Source organism: Lepisosteus platostomus, chromosome 14, assembly GCF_059453375.1.
Source record: "Lepisosteus platostomus isolate fLepPlt1 chromosome 14, fLepPlt1.hap1, whole genome shotgun sequence".
Taxonomy (NCBI): domain Eukaryota; kingdom Metazoa; phylum Chordata; class Actinopteri; order Semionotiformes; family Lepisosteidae; genus Lepisosteus; species Lepisosteus platostomus.
In genome coordinates this window covers 38,183,164-38,202,550 of record NC_142624.1, presented here as the reverse complement: position 1 = coordinate 38,202,550, position 19,387 = coordinate 38,183,164, and the positions used below count along the sequence as shown (strand labels likewise).

General features: G+C 49.3%; 1 protein-coding gene across 1 annotated transcript in view; it reads left to right on the top strand.

Moving 5' to 3' along the window:
- The window catches only part of epb41l5 (erythrocyte membrane protein band 4.1 like 5), a 41,875-nt gene that overhangs the window by 13,931 nt on the left and 8,557 nt on the right, over positions 1–19,387 (top strand). The window contains exons 8-21 of the mRNA XM_088606187.1: positions 1,505–1,625; positions 2,665–2,752; positions 3,155–3,243; positions 3,636–3,705; positions 5,344–5,513; positions 6,806–6,912; positions 7,456–7,480; positions 9,145–9,184; positions 9,459–9,574; positions 15,588–15,760; positions 16,171–16,262; positions 17,211–17,339; positions 17,898–17,962; positions 18,590–18,709. Coding sequence (XP_088462313.1) covers positions 1,505–1,625; positions 2,665–2,752; positions 3,155–3,243; positions 3,636–3,705; positions 5,344–5,513; positions 6,806–6,912; positions 7,456–7,480; positions 9,145–9,184; positions 9,459–9,574; positions 15,588–15,760; positions 16,171–16,262; positions 17,211–17,339; positions 17,898–17,962; positions 18,590–18,709 — 1,405 coding nt within the window. The remainder of the gene's footprint in view (positions 1–1,504; positions 1,626–2,664; positions 2,753–3,154; positions 3,244–3,635; positions 3,706–5,343; positions 5,514–6,805; positions 6,913–7,455; positions 7,481–9,144; positions 9,185–9,458; positions 9,575–15,587; positions 15,761–16,170; positions 16,263–17,210; positions 17,340–17,897; positions 17,963–18,589; positions 18,710–19,387) is intronic.

Sequence of the window (19,387 nt, the reverse complement as noted above, 5' to 3'; positions counted from 1 at the left end):
TAATCCCCAGGCAGGATTTGATCTGCTGAACAGAGGCGAGCCTGATCTTCTTAGCCACCGCAACCCCGGACATGTTTCCACTGTCTCTCCCTCCAGTTCACCATATCACATCGCTTTTATTCTTCTGGTGGCACAGCTGAAACCAAATCTGGTTGGGAAGTCTTTACAGAAGATAAAAAAGGGCACTTCTGACATTGTCAAGATAAACATGTAAATGTTTGCCTGTGCTCGCTGCAGAAACGAGAGACACTTTTATCTGAAGTTAATAAATTGGGAAATTTTGCCTTGACCTGTGTTTGACTTGCTGTCGCAACCCACCTTCTTCTCATACCAAGGCTGTTGATAAGAGCCGCCTGAGGAAGACCAGGGCAGCTGTCTCGCGCTGTAGGAGAGGGAGCAGCTTTGTGCTCTTGAGAGCATTTGTTTTTCATTCCCCCCCCCCCCAACTTCCCACCTTCCCCCCTTAATAGTTTGACCCCAAGATACTGTGGAAAGCAGCTTTCAGCTTTCTGAGAGCTGGTTGAATTAGACGTGCGCAGAGGAAGTGAACTTCATAGAGTTGCAGCGTTGTGGGGAGGGGAGCTCTGAATGGAATTTCAGTGCTCTGTGTAAAGAAGCTGAAATACAGCTCGCTCATTTCAGGCAGTTTTTTGAGCCTTTATTCTCTCAGTGTGTAGCCCTGCCCTGTTTCCCCTCACGAGTGTGGGGAAGCAGGGCGCGCGCAGCTCTGGGCAGGGTCTTCCCAGCAGCGCCCTGTGTCTGACACGCAGGCCCACAGAGGGGCTCCAGCTCGGCAGTCCTGACTGCTGCCGCCGCGTTACCGAGACCAGTTCAGTCACAGTTCTGGACTTTGATTGCTCGTTTAATCACATGGCTGTGTACTTTGAAGGTAGGCTGTGTGCAGCCCTGCTTGTGACAGACATTGTATTTTTAGACCTGATAGAAGGGAGCACTTGAATCGAGAGTGTTCCCTCCCTCTTGTTGGCTTCATTTAGTTTTATTCCACCCTGTACAAAGTCATTAGTGCTGTGTTGTGAGGGATGGAGGAAATTCATTGCATGCGGTATTTGGTCTTTAATTTGTTTTCTAATGGCTCTTGTGCGATAAGAAGCTCTCCTGAGTCATGAGGGATTGAGGGTATGGGACAGAGAATAGGGATAGTGAATTTATAATTGAAAAGGAAAAATCACTACAGCAAAAAAACATGATGGCATTTTGCCAAACAGCCCTGTTCACAAAAAGATAATTTATTTTGCAAAAATGGGCTTAGAGCTGAGACTTTTAAAAGGATTCGGGGCTGTTAAAGCAAAACCTGTCCTTTCTGAAATGTGAAATAGTGTGCGAGCTCTGTGCCTGTCTAGTGTGGACGCACACGCCTTGCCGGGTCTTATTAAAGGGCCAGCGTTTGCACTGTGTGGGTTAGAGCCTGCGCTGCTGGTGTATCTGAACCTGCCTCTGAGCTGGACTCGCTGACCGACGCCCTGTCCGATGCTGCACCTTTCAGCCGAGCTGGGCGACTGCGACCCTGCGGAGCACCCGCAGGAGCTGGTGTCCGAGTTCCGGTTCCTGCCCGAGCAGACGGAGGACATGGAGCTGGCCATCTACGACAAGTGGAAGGAGTGCAGGTGAAGTAGCTCCGCCTGAAGCACGTCAACACGCCCCTCCTGTCCTGTGCACCTCCCATTTGTCTTGGCCCTGAAATTCGGCCTGTGTGGGTCCTAGTGCCCCGGTAGAGGGATGGGGACACTACACTGTAAAAAAAGGGCTGTTCGGATGAGACGTAAGGGCGAGGTCCTGACTCTCTGTGGTCATTAAAAATCCCAGGGTGTTTCTTGAAAAGAGTAGGGGTGTTACCCCGGTGTCCAGGCCAAATTTCCCCCTGGCCTTTATCCATTATGGCCTCCTAATAATCCCTATCTCTGACCCGGCTTAATCTCTCTGCTTGCCTCCACACCGAGAGCTGGTGTGTGGGGAGCGTACTGGTGCATCATCCAGGTGGGGCTGCACACTGGTGGTGGTGGAGGGGATCCCCATTACCTATAAAGCGCTTTAAGTGGAGTGTCCAGAAAAGAGCTATATAAGAAAAGCGCTATATTATAATTATTATAATTGTAGATGTGATGTGAGAGACAGGCTCTTATTCCTCTGTGAGTTATGAACAACATATTCAGTAGGTTAGGAGGCTGAACTGTCAGGTGTGCTGCTATGGTATGACAAGTTAGGAAGCTACCATTATTAACTTTTTATTAGAAATGGTAACATGAATGAAAATGTCACAGACATGGCACTAGGAGCAGTGTGCAAATCGATGACGGAGGGTACATCTTAGCCTCTCAGATTGAACTTTGTGAGAGTAGGTTTCCCGGAAGAAACAGAACATTTCTGGAAGTGTCTCGGGCGAGCTGCGATTGCTAATGACCAGACTGGAATGTGCAGACTCATTTTCTGCAAGAGAGACTGTAAAAGTTTGTAAAGAGGAGCAATTTATCCAAACAGTTCTGGAGCAGCTTTCTTACATGTTAGAATACATGTGTGATGTTCTGTTTCCCGCAGTCATTTGCGGGTGAATGACCAGTATGCATTTTTTGCGTATTCGTGAGGCTGGATGTTAAAAGGGATGCAGAAGGCTTGTAGCATCATCCTGCTCGCCTGTGTTGTTTTCAGAGGCCAGATGCCTGCACAAGCAGAGATAAACTACCTGAACAAAGCCAAGTGGCTGGAGATGTATGGTGTGGACATGCATATGGTGAAGGTGAGCAAAGAATACCTTTCCCTTCTCAAAGCTCTTTGTTAAAGACAGAAAAAACAGCACTTCCCTTCCACTGGTGAGATTGAAGTGAGTGGTCAGCTATGATTAACAATAAATAGAAATCTATTAAGAAGGTATTTAGAATGTGCATTTTTATGTTGTGACTTTGAAACCATGGAGTGTATGTGATGAATGGGGTTTTATTTTAAGCATATTCTAGTTATAGATTGTTTCATTATACCGGATACCTCTATGCAAAGGTACTGTATGTGTAGTGGTCAAGTATTCACCCCATTGCTACCATATTGTAATAGATGAGCTATTTTTCCATGTGTCAGACATTGGCGTGTGAGTTACAGGCATGGACCTCTTGAGACTATAGTGACTTCTGCTTTCTCCCTGCAGGCCAGGGATGGGAATGAGTACAGCCTGGGGCTGACACCCACAGGAGTGTTGGTGTTTGAGGGAGACACCAAGATCGGCCTCTTCTTCTGGTGAGAACAGCTGTGCTCGGCTAGTGATGTCTGGAAACAAACATGTATTGACATGTGTAGCTGTCCTTTTATTATGCATATGTTTTGATGCTGTGAAAGTGCTCCCAATAATTAAAAGCAATCGTAAATGCTTTGTTTGCTTTTAAAAAAAACAGATTTGCAGCTGGACTTGCCAGTGCTTCTTGACAGCCCCAGTAGTTCCTACTGGTACATTCAGAAAATTAGCTGCTTTGCTGTTCTTTACTGGTTCCTGTATTGTTTCATCAGCAAGTCTTGGCAAGCCCAGCACGCAGCGAGGAGCTTGCTGTGTTATCATAGCTCTTTAAGAGTAATGTCGCAAAGTGCAGCGGTCCTGTTTCTCAGCATGTTCCCTTGCCGCTTGCTTTGTGCAGGCCTAAGATAACCAGGCTGGACTTCAGGAAGAGCAAGCTCACTCTCGTCGTCGTGGAGGACGACGAACAGGTAAAGCACTCTGCCCTTCCCTCCTCGCCGCAGGGTCGCCAGTGCCAGGCGTGGCCCTGGTACCACTGCTCGTCAGCCGCACGCTCTTAACGATCATCGTCGCTGTTCCACCTTGCCCCGCGGTCGGTGAGCGGCTCAGCCAGGGCTTCCTGGGCTCGTGCAACAATCGGTCGCGCTTTGCCACGCTCCGCGAGCGGGCATTTCACCCGCTGTGCCGTCGCCGGTCTTCGGCAGCGGTCTGCGCCGTTGATCTCCCGTCCTCCGGAGTCGTGCTCCCCGCTCTGCGGTCCCTCCCGGGATCCTTACCCAGACCCCTCTGACTCTCGGATCTCCTCGCTCACGACACTCTAACATTCTCGCTCGCTGATGTGGAAATTCATGGCCGAGGAATGTCCGTTCAAAACATTACATAAGTGGCAATGGGGACACGAACTTTGATCCGCGCTGCCAGTAAGTGGTCAGATTAGCAAATCATTTGCCCTGCAGTCCTCCACGAGACAAGGAGATCTTTTCACGTGGTTTTTAAACTGGAAAATGACCAAGCCAAGTGCAGATCTGCACCCAGTAAATTAAAGGGGCACCTTATAAACTTCAACCCTTTTTACTGCCTTCCCCAGCAGGCCCCGTGTGCTCTGTGTGAGTGATGGCAGAGCTGGCTGGCTGCTGTCCAGCCTGAGTTAATAAAACACCTCCCACTATCCCTGAGGCATTCCTGGTATCCCGAGCACAGCACTTAACAGTTTATAAAACGAGAGCTGCTAACTGCTAAAGAGAGGTATAAATTACTCTAAAGACTCTGCACAGCGGTGGAGAGGGGAGCTAATTGTCAGCCCAACTACCATCTCTGCATCTCGTCCTGTTTAGATTTCTCTCAATAAAAGGCATTTTTTGATTAAAAAGTTTTTATTCGGCGTCCTGTTAATCCTTTGCTCATATTCTTGAAAGTTGTAAATCATATTTATGCTGTCACTGTTACTTTTTGTGTGTGGAAATGTACAGTTTAATAGGCATTTTTGTTCTTGCGGATACCCTGGCTAGAACTGTTTTCTGAAGCAGTTCAAAATGTGAATTGGGGAGTTTTATTTATTTAAAATCTTTTTTTTTGTGTGTGTGACGAACCAATTTTAAATTGATTTACCTATTTTGTACCTCAGCGAGTTTGGACGCGTGCAGCAGTAGTTTCGCTGCCAGCCATTCCCAGGGTGAACTGGTTTCTGCAGGAGAACACTGAGTCATGTTTTGCCAGTTTAGCTGTCAACAGCAGCACAAGACTGCGCTTGCTTTAAAAATTACAACAGTTTCGTTTTGTGCCGACAGTGTTAAGTATGACCTAAAGGTATGGTGAAGGTGTGAGGTCAGGTGCGTCCGTCTCTTATAGGAGCTCTGAAGGAACAGCAAGAATTGTAGCCTCCGCTTACAGTGCAGCAAGTGAAATAGATACTAACGGAGTTTTTCCAAGCTTGGTTGGTTCTCTGTCTTAAACTTGTAAGGGATTTAAAGTGCTCATCGTGCAGTGTACCCAGTTGTGTTGTAAATTCATCTGGAGCGTATCTGGGGTTTGCAGAAGCAGAAGGTGTTTGTCTCTGGGGAGAACCATGCTGGAACGCTGGAAATGTCTCTTGCGTTCTCGGATTGCAGGGCAAGGAGCAGGAGCACACGTTTGTCTTCCGCATGGACCATCCCAAGGCCTGCAAGCACCTGTGGAAGTGTGCAGTGGAGCACCACGCCTTCTTCCGGCTGCGGGGCCCGGTCCAGAAGGGCTCCGCGCGCTCCGGGTTCATCCGCATGGGCTCCCGCTTCAGATACAGGTGCGCTCCCTTCCCTCGGACTCTGTCTCACTCCTCCTCCTCTCTCCTCTGTGGGATCCCCGCTCTCCTCCTCTCTCCTCTGTGGGAACCCCACTCTCCTCTGTAAGATCCCCACTCTCCTTCTCCTCCTCCCTCCTCTGTGGGAACCCCACTCTCCTCTGTAAGATCCCCGCTCTCCTCCTCTCTCCTCTGTGGGAACCCCACTCTCCTCTGTAAGATCCCCGCTCTCCTCCTCTCTCCTCTGTGGGAACCCCACTCTCCTCTGTAAGATCCCCACTCTCCTCCTCTCTCCTCTGTGGGAACCCCACTCTCCTCTGTAAGATCCCCACTCTGCTCCTCCTCCTCCCTCCTCTGTGGGAGCCCCACTCTCCTCTGTAAGATCCCCACTCTCCTCCTCCTCCTCCCCCCTCCTCTGTGGGAACCCCACTTTCCTCTGTAAGATCCCCACTCTCCTCCTCTCTCCTCTGTGGGATCCCCAGTGCAAGAACATGGACCTTTGCTCTGCTTGTCGGCTGCATGTTCTTCATTGTTATGGTTATATTTACACTCGTGTTATTAAGTCTAAGGACCTTGGGGGTCACCATGTCCACAAATATTTGTGCAGCAAATGTGAAGGTAGGGTGTCTTGGGAGACATTTCAGAATAGGGACACCTTTTCCTTTTTTTGCTGAGGCATGCTTCCAGATAAGTAGGACAGCATCTTTCAAGTCATTCCGATGAGTTCCAGAATATTCCCATGGAATTAAAATCCACTCGCAAGCTGGCAAGGGGACTTGTATAGTACTGTTTTCCCAGGAAAGCGTAGGAGATTGTTTGCCATGTCCTTGTGATGGTGACGCTTAATTAAAATGGTATTTGTTTTTTTAGGGTATAGAATTTGGTGAGTGGATGTATTATTAGGTTTTGTAAAAAGGAGTTTGGAAACTCGCCAGGCATTTCTAATCTTTTATTTTACCTTAACTAATAACCACGTTCTGTAAAGGCAGCATTCAAGCTCGTGAATAAGCACTGATCGCTCTGAAGTGTTTATTGATTAATGGAGGTTATGCCTCAGCTTGCTGACAGCACTTGCACACAACATTGCTGCTGTCGTCTGATTGATACTGCAAAGCGTAATTCAGTCGAGCACTTAACTTGCTGAATGCTTTTAACATTCTTGTTAGCTGGTTGGCGTTTTATCTTCAGTTTGGAAATACCATGAGAGAGAGAGAAACCGTGATGAACTCTGATCATGTTATGGTTTGGAAAGCAAAGCAAACCAAACTGCCTTGTGCTTCCTGCTTCCGTTTCAGTGGGAAAACGGAGTACCAGACCACCAAAGCCAACAAGGCCAGGAGGTCGGCTTCCTTTGAGCGGAGACCGAGCAGGCGGTACTCCAGGAGGACCATGCAAATGAAAAGTGAGCTGGTCCTCTCTTTCTCTTTCTTCCTGCAACACTTAGAATCAGTAATTTTCCTTTATTCTTTAAACCCACGCTCTTTGGGATGACGAGCCGATTGATTGATATAATCGCCTCGACTCTCGTGTGCCGCACACATGGGAGGATGGGGAAGCGACCTCTGACCCACCCACCTTGGAACCAATCATCTTTTCACGTGCCACGGGAAGCACCGCCCTTTACCAGAGGTTCGGTGCTGATTGGAGGAGAGGCGCGTCCCTCAATACCAGAACCTGCAAGCGCCTATGAAGCCATGTGGGTCTCTTGAGAGCTGGGAGAGCCCTGGCCACCTCATCCCACAATGCCTACAGCTGAGCTGACCATATATAAGAGGCCATTTTGATGAAACTCATGGATATTTGTAAGGAATGTTTACACATTACAGGGATCTGTGATTGCGTTTCTGTCCTGTTCAAATCACAGTTATCTAATTTGATGTATATTTTTTTCACTTTTATTTTAAATGTGGTGCTTGGAACTAACTGCTTTCTACTGTTCCCACAGCTGCCAACAAATACCAAGAGACAAAGTAAGTCCTTTCATTACAACATGTCAAAATCCAGCTTCTTTTCATCATGGCCTGTTTGAAAGGGGGGGAAAAAAGATTTATTCAACAGAAATATGCATGATCACCTTCTCTTTTCAAACAGCGCATATCTGACTAGTCAGAAGTATCGCATTACACCGTGTGAGTTTTAGTTGAAGTTAGAAACCCCAAACAGCAGCTCTGCCTCCAGCAGGCCCCATTGTTTGGGTTTGCGGTTTGGACAGCCGATTTGTCTCATGCTGGACTGGGAGCGTCTTCAGCCCAGCTAGCTCTCCCTGCAGAGGAGTGTACTCCTCTGCACTTGTAGTTCTCCTGGTCTCGCATTCGGTCACTGGGACGTCGAGCAGGGGATGTTTGCAGTTAAGTCCATCCTTTTGGAAGGATTGACTCAGTTTGAAATTAAGGCTCTTGTTTTACCGCGGGGGTGGCCTTCTGGCAGAAATTAAACCGAGATCCTGATGGCTTGAGATGCCAGTGCACCGTTTGTAAGAGTAGGGGTGGTAACCCTGGCGTCCTGGCTGAACACTCCTCCAGCCACATAGTCTGTAAGTCTGTAAGTGCCCCTTAATTCTATTGGTGAATTCCCCGTTCCCCTGCTGTGTAGGGGGCCGCTGTGTGACACCCATGTGGGTGCTTCCCCTCCGTGGTCCCAGCCCGTGTGTGAGAGCACTGTGATCCAAAGCCCTCTAGGAATGCAAGGAACTAATACAAATATGTGATTTGGTTAAGTAGAAAAGATGGATTTCATTGCAGTTCTCATTGTCTTTTTACAGTTATTGTTCTTGGTGATTACCACAAGCTAAATACACAGCCTTAGGAGCAGTTTGACTCATTCCTGACCCCATCGCCTGGGAACCAACCAGCACGCACGCTTTCATCCACAGTGCCGAGCCAGTAGAGTTTCCTTCTGTGTTGTTCAGAAAACACCCTCCCTGCTTCTACAGCCATGTCTCCGATTCTCTTGAGCTCCGTCCTTGCTTCACCCGAACATTATATAACATTTTATCCACTCTGTGTTGTAGGTTGCTGAGTGTCCACTGTGGACAATAGTTTCAACAGCCTGGTCTTGGTGATCAGCTTGCCAGGGATGAGCTGAGCACTGGCTGGAAGGGCTGGGCAGTGTACAGAGATTGTGGCAGCTAACTGAGCCTCTTCAGGTCTGGTCGAGAGAGGGCTGGCAGGGTTAGAACTGTGAATGAAGAGAGTGCTAGGAAACATGATGATGTTTATGATGATGGCCTTTTCACCCTTGATACATTTGTAATTCTGTAGAGGGAAACAAAGTGATGCATTATCATTTTACAAAGTAAAAACTTTGCGAAATTTAGTCCCGATGCTGTTAATTACTTGGCAGTTCAAGATCAGGTTTAAAACCGGCACCTGAGCGACCCTATTGTCGGCGTCTGTGCAAAGTACGATTGCATGCAAGGTCAAAGGTCACCGTGGGGCCTGGTCTGCCCGAAGTGTCTCCGTTGTGCTGGTTGACTGCAGGAGCTGTCTTGGCCGCTCTGTGGGAAAGGAGGCTCAGATACTGCTCACCACTCTTGTCTGTGTTGCGCAGGCTATCATATCTGTTGTACTGTTTCATTTGCCCCTAGCTGCATGAGCTGTGTCCATTAACAGGCTGTGTTTCCTTCCCCCCGCAGTGCACACAACAATGGCGTCAATCAAACCAGTGATGCAAAGGTAATGGGCTTTTACTCCCCTGTTTCTGCCTTGACATCTGACAGCAGCGAACAAAGCCAGTCAACAGTGCAAGTAGTAGTGAATCTGTGTATTCCAGGAGGCACTGGCCTAGATCTCTTAACACTTGCATGCCAGACTGATAGTTGTGTGGAGATATGCACAGCGACCTTACCTGGTTTTGAGTACAGGGGCAGTGTCCCCAATACGTAAGTGGCTGTCTTACTGTTGGCTGTGCCCCGGTCTGAACCTGCCCTGGCCTTCCTGTCCCCTCCAGGCCCTGACCCCCCGCCTAGCCCTGCCCGTGGTCACCGCCGTGCCGGCCGCCCCTGTCCCGCTGGAAGTCCAAACCCTCCCCAGGAGTCCTGCAGCCGGCCACTCGGACAAGAGAAGGTAAGCGCCTCGCGGGTTTAACGCCGGAAACGTATTCGAGCCCTGAGCTCGTGAAGTCCACCGCGGAGCCGCTGAGTCACGGTTCAGTGTGCTGCTTGCCGATCATTGTGGGGAGAGAAGTAGCAGCGCCAGCCTGACCTTTGACCTTTGACCTTTGCCCTCATTGGATCTCGGAAGCCGTGCGAGCCTGGGCCTGTCAGGCAGAGCTCCTTTTGAGCTGTACAGCACATTTCCCCAGTCTTGTGTGTCGCTGGGAGCCGCCAAAAACAAATGGTGTTCGGTTGACTTGTTTTGATTTTTAATTTGCGTATTGTTTGTTGTAGCTTCATGTGACTTACTGGCACTTAATGGCCTTTCTAAAGGCAAGGTATGTATCGATGGCAAAACCGCTTTGGCAAATCAGTGGAACTTTGATGATTGCTGCAGGGGAATTGGGGGCTGCTCTTGATTTCTTCCCTCTGTGAATCGAGCCGGTGATCGGGGGTCTCCTCTGTCTTGTCTCTGCTTTAATCGGGGGTGGCAGTGTGGTGGCAGGCTGGGCTCCCTCTCGTGGGGAGAGGAGAGAGCTGTGCTCTTGGGGTGCTGGGTGAGTGGTGGGTGCCTTGCCCTGGTTAACCTCTTGACAGAATCAACCAGCTTGTCGTGTCCTGTGCCTCAGAGACTCCGTCCAGGATACACGCGGACAGTACAAAGCTTAGGAAATGCTCAAATGCAAAAACTGTGCATTTTAACCTTACTTCCTAGTTACTGATCCATTTTCAGTAGATACATGTACTTAGACTGTCATTTTGTAAATAAACGGTTTAAGACCAAATACACAAATATAATTCAATAGATGAAACCTCAAGGAACTCAATGAATGAAATATGACAAAAACATTCTGATGAAGTTCAAAGAGCAGGAGGCAGGTCTTAAAGAAAACTTAAATATATCATCATAGAAATTTAATTACGCTAAACAGGAACAGTTATTTGTCATGACTTGTAATTAAATTTTAATTAAAATTGATCTTAATTTAAGCTGACTGAATGCAAAAGATTGATAGAAAATTCAATTGAATATTGTTTCATGATTATGTAATGGTTAAGCTTTATCAACACAGGGGTTTTCACTGTGGGCAGGGCTACTTTTTAGCTGAACTTCTCAATAGCTCGCCGATTGACTATGAAGGAAGGTGCGTAAAATAAGCTTGAACATATTCTTTAGCATTTAAGCTTGTAACGGCAGTCTTCTGCGAGGGGCAGTGCTACAGGGCGACTGTGCTCCTCGGATCGGGAGGAGGGGGGAGGTTTTCAGCGCCCGTGTTGGCAGCTGGAGGTGATCTCGCCCACGGTTCTACAGTTCAGGCGAAGAACGTCATTCGGTTTTTAAGGAAGTAGTTTTATTGGCCGCTTCCCCGGCGTGGTTTCCCGTGAGACCCCGAGCTCCCCCTCTGCCCGCTGGCTCGCGGTCGTGCTGCTCCGCCTGGCCAGATGTGGCTCCTGCAGGGCAGGCCGGCCCGGCCCGGCCCAGGCCCCACCCCTGCGCTCGTCGGGTCCTTCTCCTCAGCAGCCCTCTGCTTCTTCTTGCATGCCAAAATCCATGGCTTCAGAAATCAGTGGCGATGATTTATGCATTTGCTTTGTGCTTTAAAGACCGAGTTTCATTTTAAGACCGTTGCTTTACGGGTTTGAAAAGCTCCTTCTCCGCTGCACCGTCAGTCCTGTCCGCTCTCTCTGATCCTTCTTGTCCACAGCTGTGCTCTTATAGTGGCTTCTGCGCAGAAAGTATTGGCAAGTTAATAAAGCCCCTTACTACAGGTCAAGAAACCTTCACAGTGTATTAAACAGAAAACGATACATTTTACCTTTGTTCCACAAAGTGCTTAACCTTAGCACAATACTTCAAAGTTAATGTGATGTCCAAAATGTTTCATGTCGGAGTTGGAATTAAAAAATAAATAACTCCAGAGAGGCATTCAGATATTTTAAAAGGGAGCTGAAGACATTTATCCTCTCTTTTCTTCTGGTCCACGTTGGAAGGCCAATCTGAGGTCGAAGTAGATGAGAAGTTTCAAAGCAGCCCTTGAAAGTGTGAGGCAGTGTCAGTAACCTCGGCCCCCAGATTTCTGAAGGAGCGACTAATGAAAGGGCTGGCGTTGAGAGGCAGGTTTTACAGGCTAAAGAGACCTCTGTGTAAATCAAACAGAGGAACTCTTTATTTCTAAAAGTACAAGCCCCAAAATGCATTGTGCTAGCCTTCCGTCACACGGAGAAGCACGCGGGTGGGGAATTTCTGCGAGAGAAGCGTCCATGAGAGATTCCTCCCTTGTTTCCTGTCTGTTGCCAGCTTGGTTGAAACGCGTGCCCCTGCTTCCTCATGGTGTTCTGCTGCTTGTTCCCGGGCCCTCCCGACCCTCTCTGTCCCCTGGCCCTGCCTCGCACCTCCCTGCGCCACTCACACACGCCCTGCCCTGCCTGCCCTCCCCTCCGCCAGGCCCCCCGCCCCCCGCGGCCGAGCGCCACACTCCCGCCGGCGCCTTTGCCATCGCTGGGACACGACCAGCTGCGGCGGAGGCTGACGGGAGGAGGAGGAGGAGGAAGAGGAGGAGGAGGAGGGGGGCGCTGAACGACCTGCAGGACCAGGCTGCTGGGAAGTTCTCTCCACGCCAGACGACGTCTCTTCGTTGTAGCACTGCCCCTCCTCAGCCCAAGCGTTTCGGATGCTGGGGGAGAGAACTTTTGCAAGATGATGGTATTAGTATCATGTCTGCAAACCAACGGCGATGATGTCAGCTGAATCGCATTTTATCTACAGTAATATGCACATTTATTTTCCTCTATGACAGATGATAACGGCCTTCAAAATCAATGTCTTTAATGTAAAAAAAAAATCGCGATTTTAGCCAGTTACCTTGGTAACCCTCCCAACTAGTTTGTTTTTTTTCTTTTAGAAAAGGCTTGCTTGTACCAATTTCAATATTTTACCAATAAGTAATAAGTTTAATAAACAACTGTTTAGTACATTCTCCACACCTGCCCTTAGATCTCTTAGCACTACAACCTGCAGTAATGAACAATTATCACACAGACCCACGCATAGTACTCGTCTTCAAGATTTGTCAATTAGTTTATTTTGCATGTGGAATACACTCAATATCAGTAGCAGGATTCAAGTTTTATTAATATTGAAACACATTATTGAAGCCTCTAATCAGCATGGACTGGGTTCAACCTTGTGTGAAGCATGACTTGGAGAGAATTTAAAACAAAGATAACAGTTCAGTCAAGTCAGCGGCTGTCCAGTATTAAATCAGAAATGGTGTCCCATCTTATCTGTGCACTGACACAGATGGTTAATGGTGTGCTAATCTCTTTAATACTTCACTTATCTGGAACAAAAAGTTTTCTGTAAACATTAATTGTGCTGTTAAACTCTGTAGTAAATATTATAATGAAAAATATTATGCAATAAAATAACAGTGCCTTTGTTCTGGTATTACCAACCTGAGAATACTCCGTGTCATTTGAATCAAAATCAAAGAGCATTTTTTAATTATGTTGTTAGAATGGAATTCCCTCACTGACGCAATCACTAAGGTATGTTATTTGCAGGCTACATTATAGGAACCTGGTTTGCTGTGGTCAGTACTGTAACGGGTGTTAAAGTTGAGCAGTTTTCATGCCATTAGTGTGAAAAAACTCATCTAGTAGTGGATACGTCTGCCTGCTTTATCATACTGTCAGCAGGGGTCTTCTGCACCTGGTCTTCCTCCTAGCTTCGTCCTCTGCACCTGCAGGTGAAGAATAGCTTTTTGACACCTGAACTGGCCCTCAGTTTGGCCAATATTGGTCCTTTGGCATCGGTGCTTTAAAAAACAAAGAAACTGGAGTGCATCATCACTGTTTTAAGATCGATTTATTTTCCACTGCGAACCTCCCAGCACCCCCGAGTTGGGCCGTGCGGCCACAGCGCCTGGCCGTGAGGTTTAATCTGGCGTGGCGTTGGTCGGTTCAGGGTGTGGCCCTTTCCCACAGTTCCCATCGAGGTGAAGCTCCCCGTGGTCCTGGGAATCCCCCAGCTGGCGGGAGTGCGGGGGTCGGCGCGTGTGTTTACAGCACGGCGCGGCCGAGACGCCCTCGCTGCTGGAGCTCGGAGCGCCGCTGCTCTCTAACCCTGTCTCCCAGGAGGGAGGGTGGCGTGGGTTTCTGCGGGCCGGGCTGCCCTAGGACAGGAATACAGCGGCCCCTCGCACCCCAGCCCACCCCAGAGCGTCCTGCACTCCTCTCGGCCTGTGCGATGTCCGCAGGAGACGTACCTCTCCTCCAATCAGTTCTGCCCTCGCCCCGGGCGCTCCGGGGCTGGCAGTGTGGGTGAGCAGACGACGCCGGCAGGGTGCTTGCCTCAGAAAGAAGCATTCGTGAGCAGCCTCTCCCGTGCTTGCGTGATGGTGAGCCCAGGCGACAGGCAGCCATCTCCTTGGTCAATTCAGTTTCTCTGTGGCGAGCATCTGAACGCCAGGTATAAGGCGAGCCTCGCCTCTTCTCTCGGTGCTAAAAATCTCGCAGGCAGAGCTTTGGGGCTTTTATCCAGTGTCTGAATAGAGGGGCATCATCTGTCCTTCAAGAGCCTGGTAAATCGTTTCTTCAAAATTAACACGTAGCCCCGCCAAGGATGGAATAAGATGTTTTTTTTAACTCAATGACAGCTGTGTTGATTGACCTGCTTTCTGCCCCACCGAAGTCCAGTAATGTCAGAGCATGCAGTTAGACAGAACAAGAACGTTCTGAAGGCGGGTTCTGTGGAAGTGCCTTTTCACTGCGACGGGCGTAGACTGGGGTTTGTTTGGGTTTGCTCATCTGTCCCCCGGTGGTTATGATATTATTAACCCACCCGTGTTAATCCAGAGTGGGACCCAGCTACACTTATAGGTAAGTACAGTGGATCCGTTGTCAATTTACTGTGTGTCAACATTAGCTCATTCTGTCGTCTTGTGAGCGTGACGGTGCTATTCTGTGCCCTTGTACTGTAATTCAGCCCTGGAACAAGTCCAGGATGTGGATATAACTGTGACGAGCTCAGATGGTTGCCGACTGTGCTTGCCTTTCCGTTTTCCAGTTTTTTTATTTTTCTGATTTGTCTTATTGCTTTGATTATTTTTTTCCCCCGCCACTGACAGCATTTCCTTTCTGAAACGTGTTTTTGAGGGCACCTCTCAGCCTTTTTCGCAGCCACGGAACACTGAAGACACTGAATTCGACGCCAAACTTAATAGCTGAGAAGACGTGAACGTAGCCTGACAATTTGTCGTACCTATGAATTCAGACCTAAGCAGGGCGTCAGGAGTACCGAGGGAAGCAGCAGTGCACGAAGGAAATGTATCCTGATGCATTTATACTAGGAAATTACCTCAGAGAGGTGTAAGGGATAAAAAGCAAGGCCGTTTTGGGGCTGTGTTTTAGCTCTTCATTGCTGGTAGAGCTACTGTTGGGGTTTTCCAACAATTAACTGAGCTTCCTGTTGTCTTCGGCGAGTGGCTACAAGGTGATCCTTGGTGCCGTGGGCGTTGAGGTGCAGTTTGCGCAAGGCTTGACGAGGGCTTTTGTACAACCTGGCCTTTAATAGTGCTGTATGGAAATTGCGTTAGGTACCAGAAACCAGGTTGATTTCCTGTGGACAGGAAGAGCTGTGCAAGGGAACATTTCTTCCCTGACTTGGGGTTAAGCTGAAAAACACCTTTCTTTTGTGTGTCCTTTTCTTGTGCAATATTTGACTCTTCATTCTTTTGTGATTTTGAGAGTATGAATTTGATCATACGAGCAACCAGTAGTAATGGGTTTGTCAGAATTAGCTATAGAAATGTGTTTTATAAGGGGGCTTGTACCAGTGTTTTACTGGGCCTTTGGTGAGTAATGGACATCTTTGTGACATCTACTTCACATGAATGTTTCAGTAATCACGTGTGCAGTTATGATGGAATTCTTGTTCGGGGATTAGTTGTGATGTTTAGTTTCTCTCCCTTCTCACCCTGCAGTCTGCCACTTGTTGCTGATTTGCTAGACTGCAGGGATCTGTTGGAGACGTGTGTTGACGAGGTCATGGGGGCACCAGTAACCATGACAACTCCAGGCATGCCTGACGAAGTAGGCCTCAGTGCCGCTCCCTCTGGATCCAGTGAAAACGAAGAGGAGAAAATCTCTCTGTGTGGTAAGGACTAACCCGGACACAGCTACCCCAGTTTCATGAGAGAAAAGAGATTGAAGACTTTCGTGTCACAAAACTGACACATGGCAATCTGTGCTTTTTGCTGTTATTAATGAATGAATGTTTTGTTGCAAATTTGTTATTTCAAAAGATCACTTTGCATTACTGGTGACCATCTGGAAAGCGTCCCTCAGTGCATTTTTAGTTGCAGATTATAGCTTTTGTATAATTTGTGTTAGCTCTGCCTCTGAAGCTCTGGAGTGTTTTTTTTTTCCATTGCCCTTCTACAAAGATGCAAAGCGGGTGGTTTGAGGTCGTGTTGCACTGCGATGAAATCGTGCAGCGTCGCTCTCTCACCGTGTCTCCTGTCTCCTGTCCCCTGTTTTCTCACGCTCCTGCCACGGGCCCCCAAGAGGCAGCAGCAAAGCTGAAGCAGCTGGAAATAGAGGCTGTAACAGCTGTCGCTCCCCACCGGTCCAACATCAATGTGAACGTGAACAGTCAGGTCAGTGACTTCGCGAGTCCGTTTCTTCGAACAGCTCGAGCTGTGAATCGCGTGCTTATTGAGTGCTGATAAGTCTCTTCAACATCCGTTTTATTCACAGAGAGGCCCCGATATCGGAAGACCTCTGCTGTGCTCTGCCCCAGTGCAGGGTCAGGGCCGAGGACACACAGGGTGGCCTCTCTGCACAGAGGCTCTGGCTGGCAGCAGAGGGACAGCCCCTCTCGCGCTCCTTCCCAGTTTCTTCTTAATTGCAAGGGCATGACGAAGTTAAAATTTGCATTCAGATCCCAAGTGACGGATCCCAAAAAGGAAAATGTACCGAGCTCCTTCGTTTCGGTATTATGTGCCACTTTCCCTGGGGCTTGGGCTAGGATGAGAGTTTCGCCGGTGCAGTTTTAGGGAAAACTGGCATGAGGTTCGTTCGTGTGTTGTGGCTCTACAAGCCATTTATGCAAAACACTTGGTGCATACCAGCACTTGTCAAGTGGGAGAGCTTGTTTCTGAGCAAGCTTCCCCTGGCCAGCTCCCTTCCAGCACTCTGGCCATGTGTTTGCTCCTTCTGCAAGGCAGATTATGGAGCTGTTTAAGGAGATTAGGAGCAGCAGACAGCAGGCTAGTATTGCCTCACAAAAGAATACAAACAACTGGGAGATGAGCGGTAGTCAATTTAAAGCAACAGAGCACTCTGCTGGCGAGAGCAGCAGGCTTTGAGCCCGTCTCAACACCCTTTCAGCCGGATGTCCCTCGGTCCACAGCACAGCTTGGACTCCTTCCTGTTTTTTACAAGACGTTTCATTCAACAAATAGAAAACCCGACTGTTCGCGTTCTAAATCGATCATGATTTAGCTACCCAACGAGAGAGCTGAAACGTCTGCCATAGTTTAAAACGTATCCTCAGAATCTCTTGGACGATTTCCTGTACCGATGACAGGGCTGTCTTCTTGCAGGAGGAGGTGGTGAAGCTGACTGAGAAGTCGCTGAACAACGTGACCAACAGCCCTGTCCTAACTCCAGTGCGCCCCGCGCCGGATCTGAAGAGCAACATTCTGAAAGCACAGGCAGAGGCGGCTCTGAAGGTAAGACCCAGCACATCTTTACCACTGTGCCGTTGATCCAGAGCCAAGAAGCTTCGTCAGCAGTCTGTCGTCATATGACCTCCCAAGTGGCTCAACCGGTAAAGCTGCTCGGCTAAGTGCACTCGGGTTCGAGCCTGGGGTCAGATCACCAGCCAGCTGTGACCAGGATCCCCCAAGCAGTGCCCAGGGTCGGGTGGGATAAGACTGCTGCCAGGGCCGCCCCAGCTCTTGGCAACAGCGCCCCCTGTGGCTTACAGGCATGCGGGACCGTCGATAATGGAGGCGCCTATCCTCCGATCTGCGCGGGACTGCGATGTGTGGAAAGCCAAGGGGCGTGGAGGTGGGCGGGTTGAAGGAGTCCGCCTCCACTTCCTCATCCCTTCCCCCGTGTGCGGCGGCGGGGTTTGTTGCTCAGCTGGCAATTCCAAACCCCCGCGGGGCTGTCGATAACGATAACAAAGTGGCGGTTTTACATTTGAGCAGAATATTCCTGAGGTTGTCATTGCTAGGAAAGCTAGGTGCGATTTTCCTTCCTACGTCTCCCATTTCCCCCGACAGGTCACAAGAGAGGACGTTGCAGCTGCGGGGGACAAGAACTGCAACCTTCAGGAAGCTGCGGCCAGGTACAGGAGTGAACCGCGGACTGGGCTGCCGGAATTCAAGGAAGAGTCGGAGGAAAAGACCTGAAAAGGCTTTCTTCCGTTCTGGATGACTATTGTGTGCGCTTGTTAGAATCAGGTCGCACAGGCAGCACGGGCTCAAATTTCAGCCGGGTTTAAAACGCACAGTGGTCATGAATATTCAGTTGTCCTTCCTGAATAATTCATCTCCGACATCGGCTGCTACGCTCTCGGGCACACTAGCCGCATATTCTGGGCTGGGGCTGCACTCCACTCATCATAAAGGCGCAGAACCGCTTGAAACCCCAAATGAGTGCGAGGGACCGTAACGGGACTAGGTTTGTCTGGCTCCGGTTGACATATCTGGGGACCTGAGAGTGTTTAAAACAATCCCTGAGTTTGTCATCACGTGTTCCAAAAAAAAAAAGCCCATTTTTCATGAAGACACAAAGGAGTTTTTGATCCAGTTTTAGTTCTGTTATACATGTAGTGAAGGCCGTCTTGCACAGCGCGGTTCCCCTGTACGGTGTTCTGTGAAAAGGCGGCTTGTCGAGGTCGAGCGAGAACATGTCGCAGCTGTGGTCGGCGTGCGGTCGCCTCCAGCCCTTGTCCTCTGTGTTTGTGCCCCAGGAACAAGGGGAGCTTGGGGCGGCTGGGCAGCGCATCCTCGCTGCCGGCGTGTGGGCGCGCCGAGCGGCTGGACTCCAGGGACCCGCTCAAGCCGAGCCCGCTGGCCTCCGCGGCCCCCAGGTAAGACCCGGGCGTGCGGGTAGTGTGGCGGGGGGCAGTGCCGGCGTCTGCTCCGGGTTAGCCGAGCAAGAAGGGAGCTCGGTGTTCGACGTTTTATCTTGGAGCCGAAGTGGTACGCCGTCTTGCAGGACCGAAAACGGATACGCATCAAGGAGACATTGGAGCCGTTAATCCGTGAGACCGTGCGTCTGACACGGGCGGAAAGTGGGACAGTGGGAGATTACCGAGTGCCTCTCGTCTTTCCGCTGCGTGTGTCGTGTTCTGTAGAATTTTAATTCCCTGCGAGCGGGATTAAAATTTCCTCCGAGATATTGTTAGGACAGGCACTAAGTCTCTGTACAATAGCGGTGCAGTGAAATGTACACCCCAGGGGTGGTGTTAACCGTTCAAATGTATTTCTTCATGCAGCGCTTCTGTTTTTCTTCAGTGTGGCTCTATACGGCCACCTGGCGGTGGAAGGAGGCTAGAGGTACTTTAATTCTTGTGAGAGAAAGTTGGCTCTCTCACAGTACGAGACCAGAGTACACCGCTGGGGGAGGTTTATCTTTCCACTTTTCCTCGTGGAATTGACCTTTTGTCTGGTCCCTTCGCCACCAGCGCCCTCTGACGCAGCTCCACGCAAGATTCTGCATCTGAAATAGCTCCACGCGTGTTCGGCTCCAGGGCTGGTTTATGTAA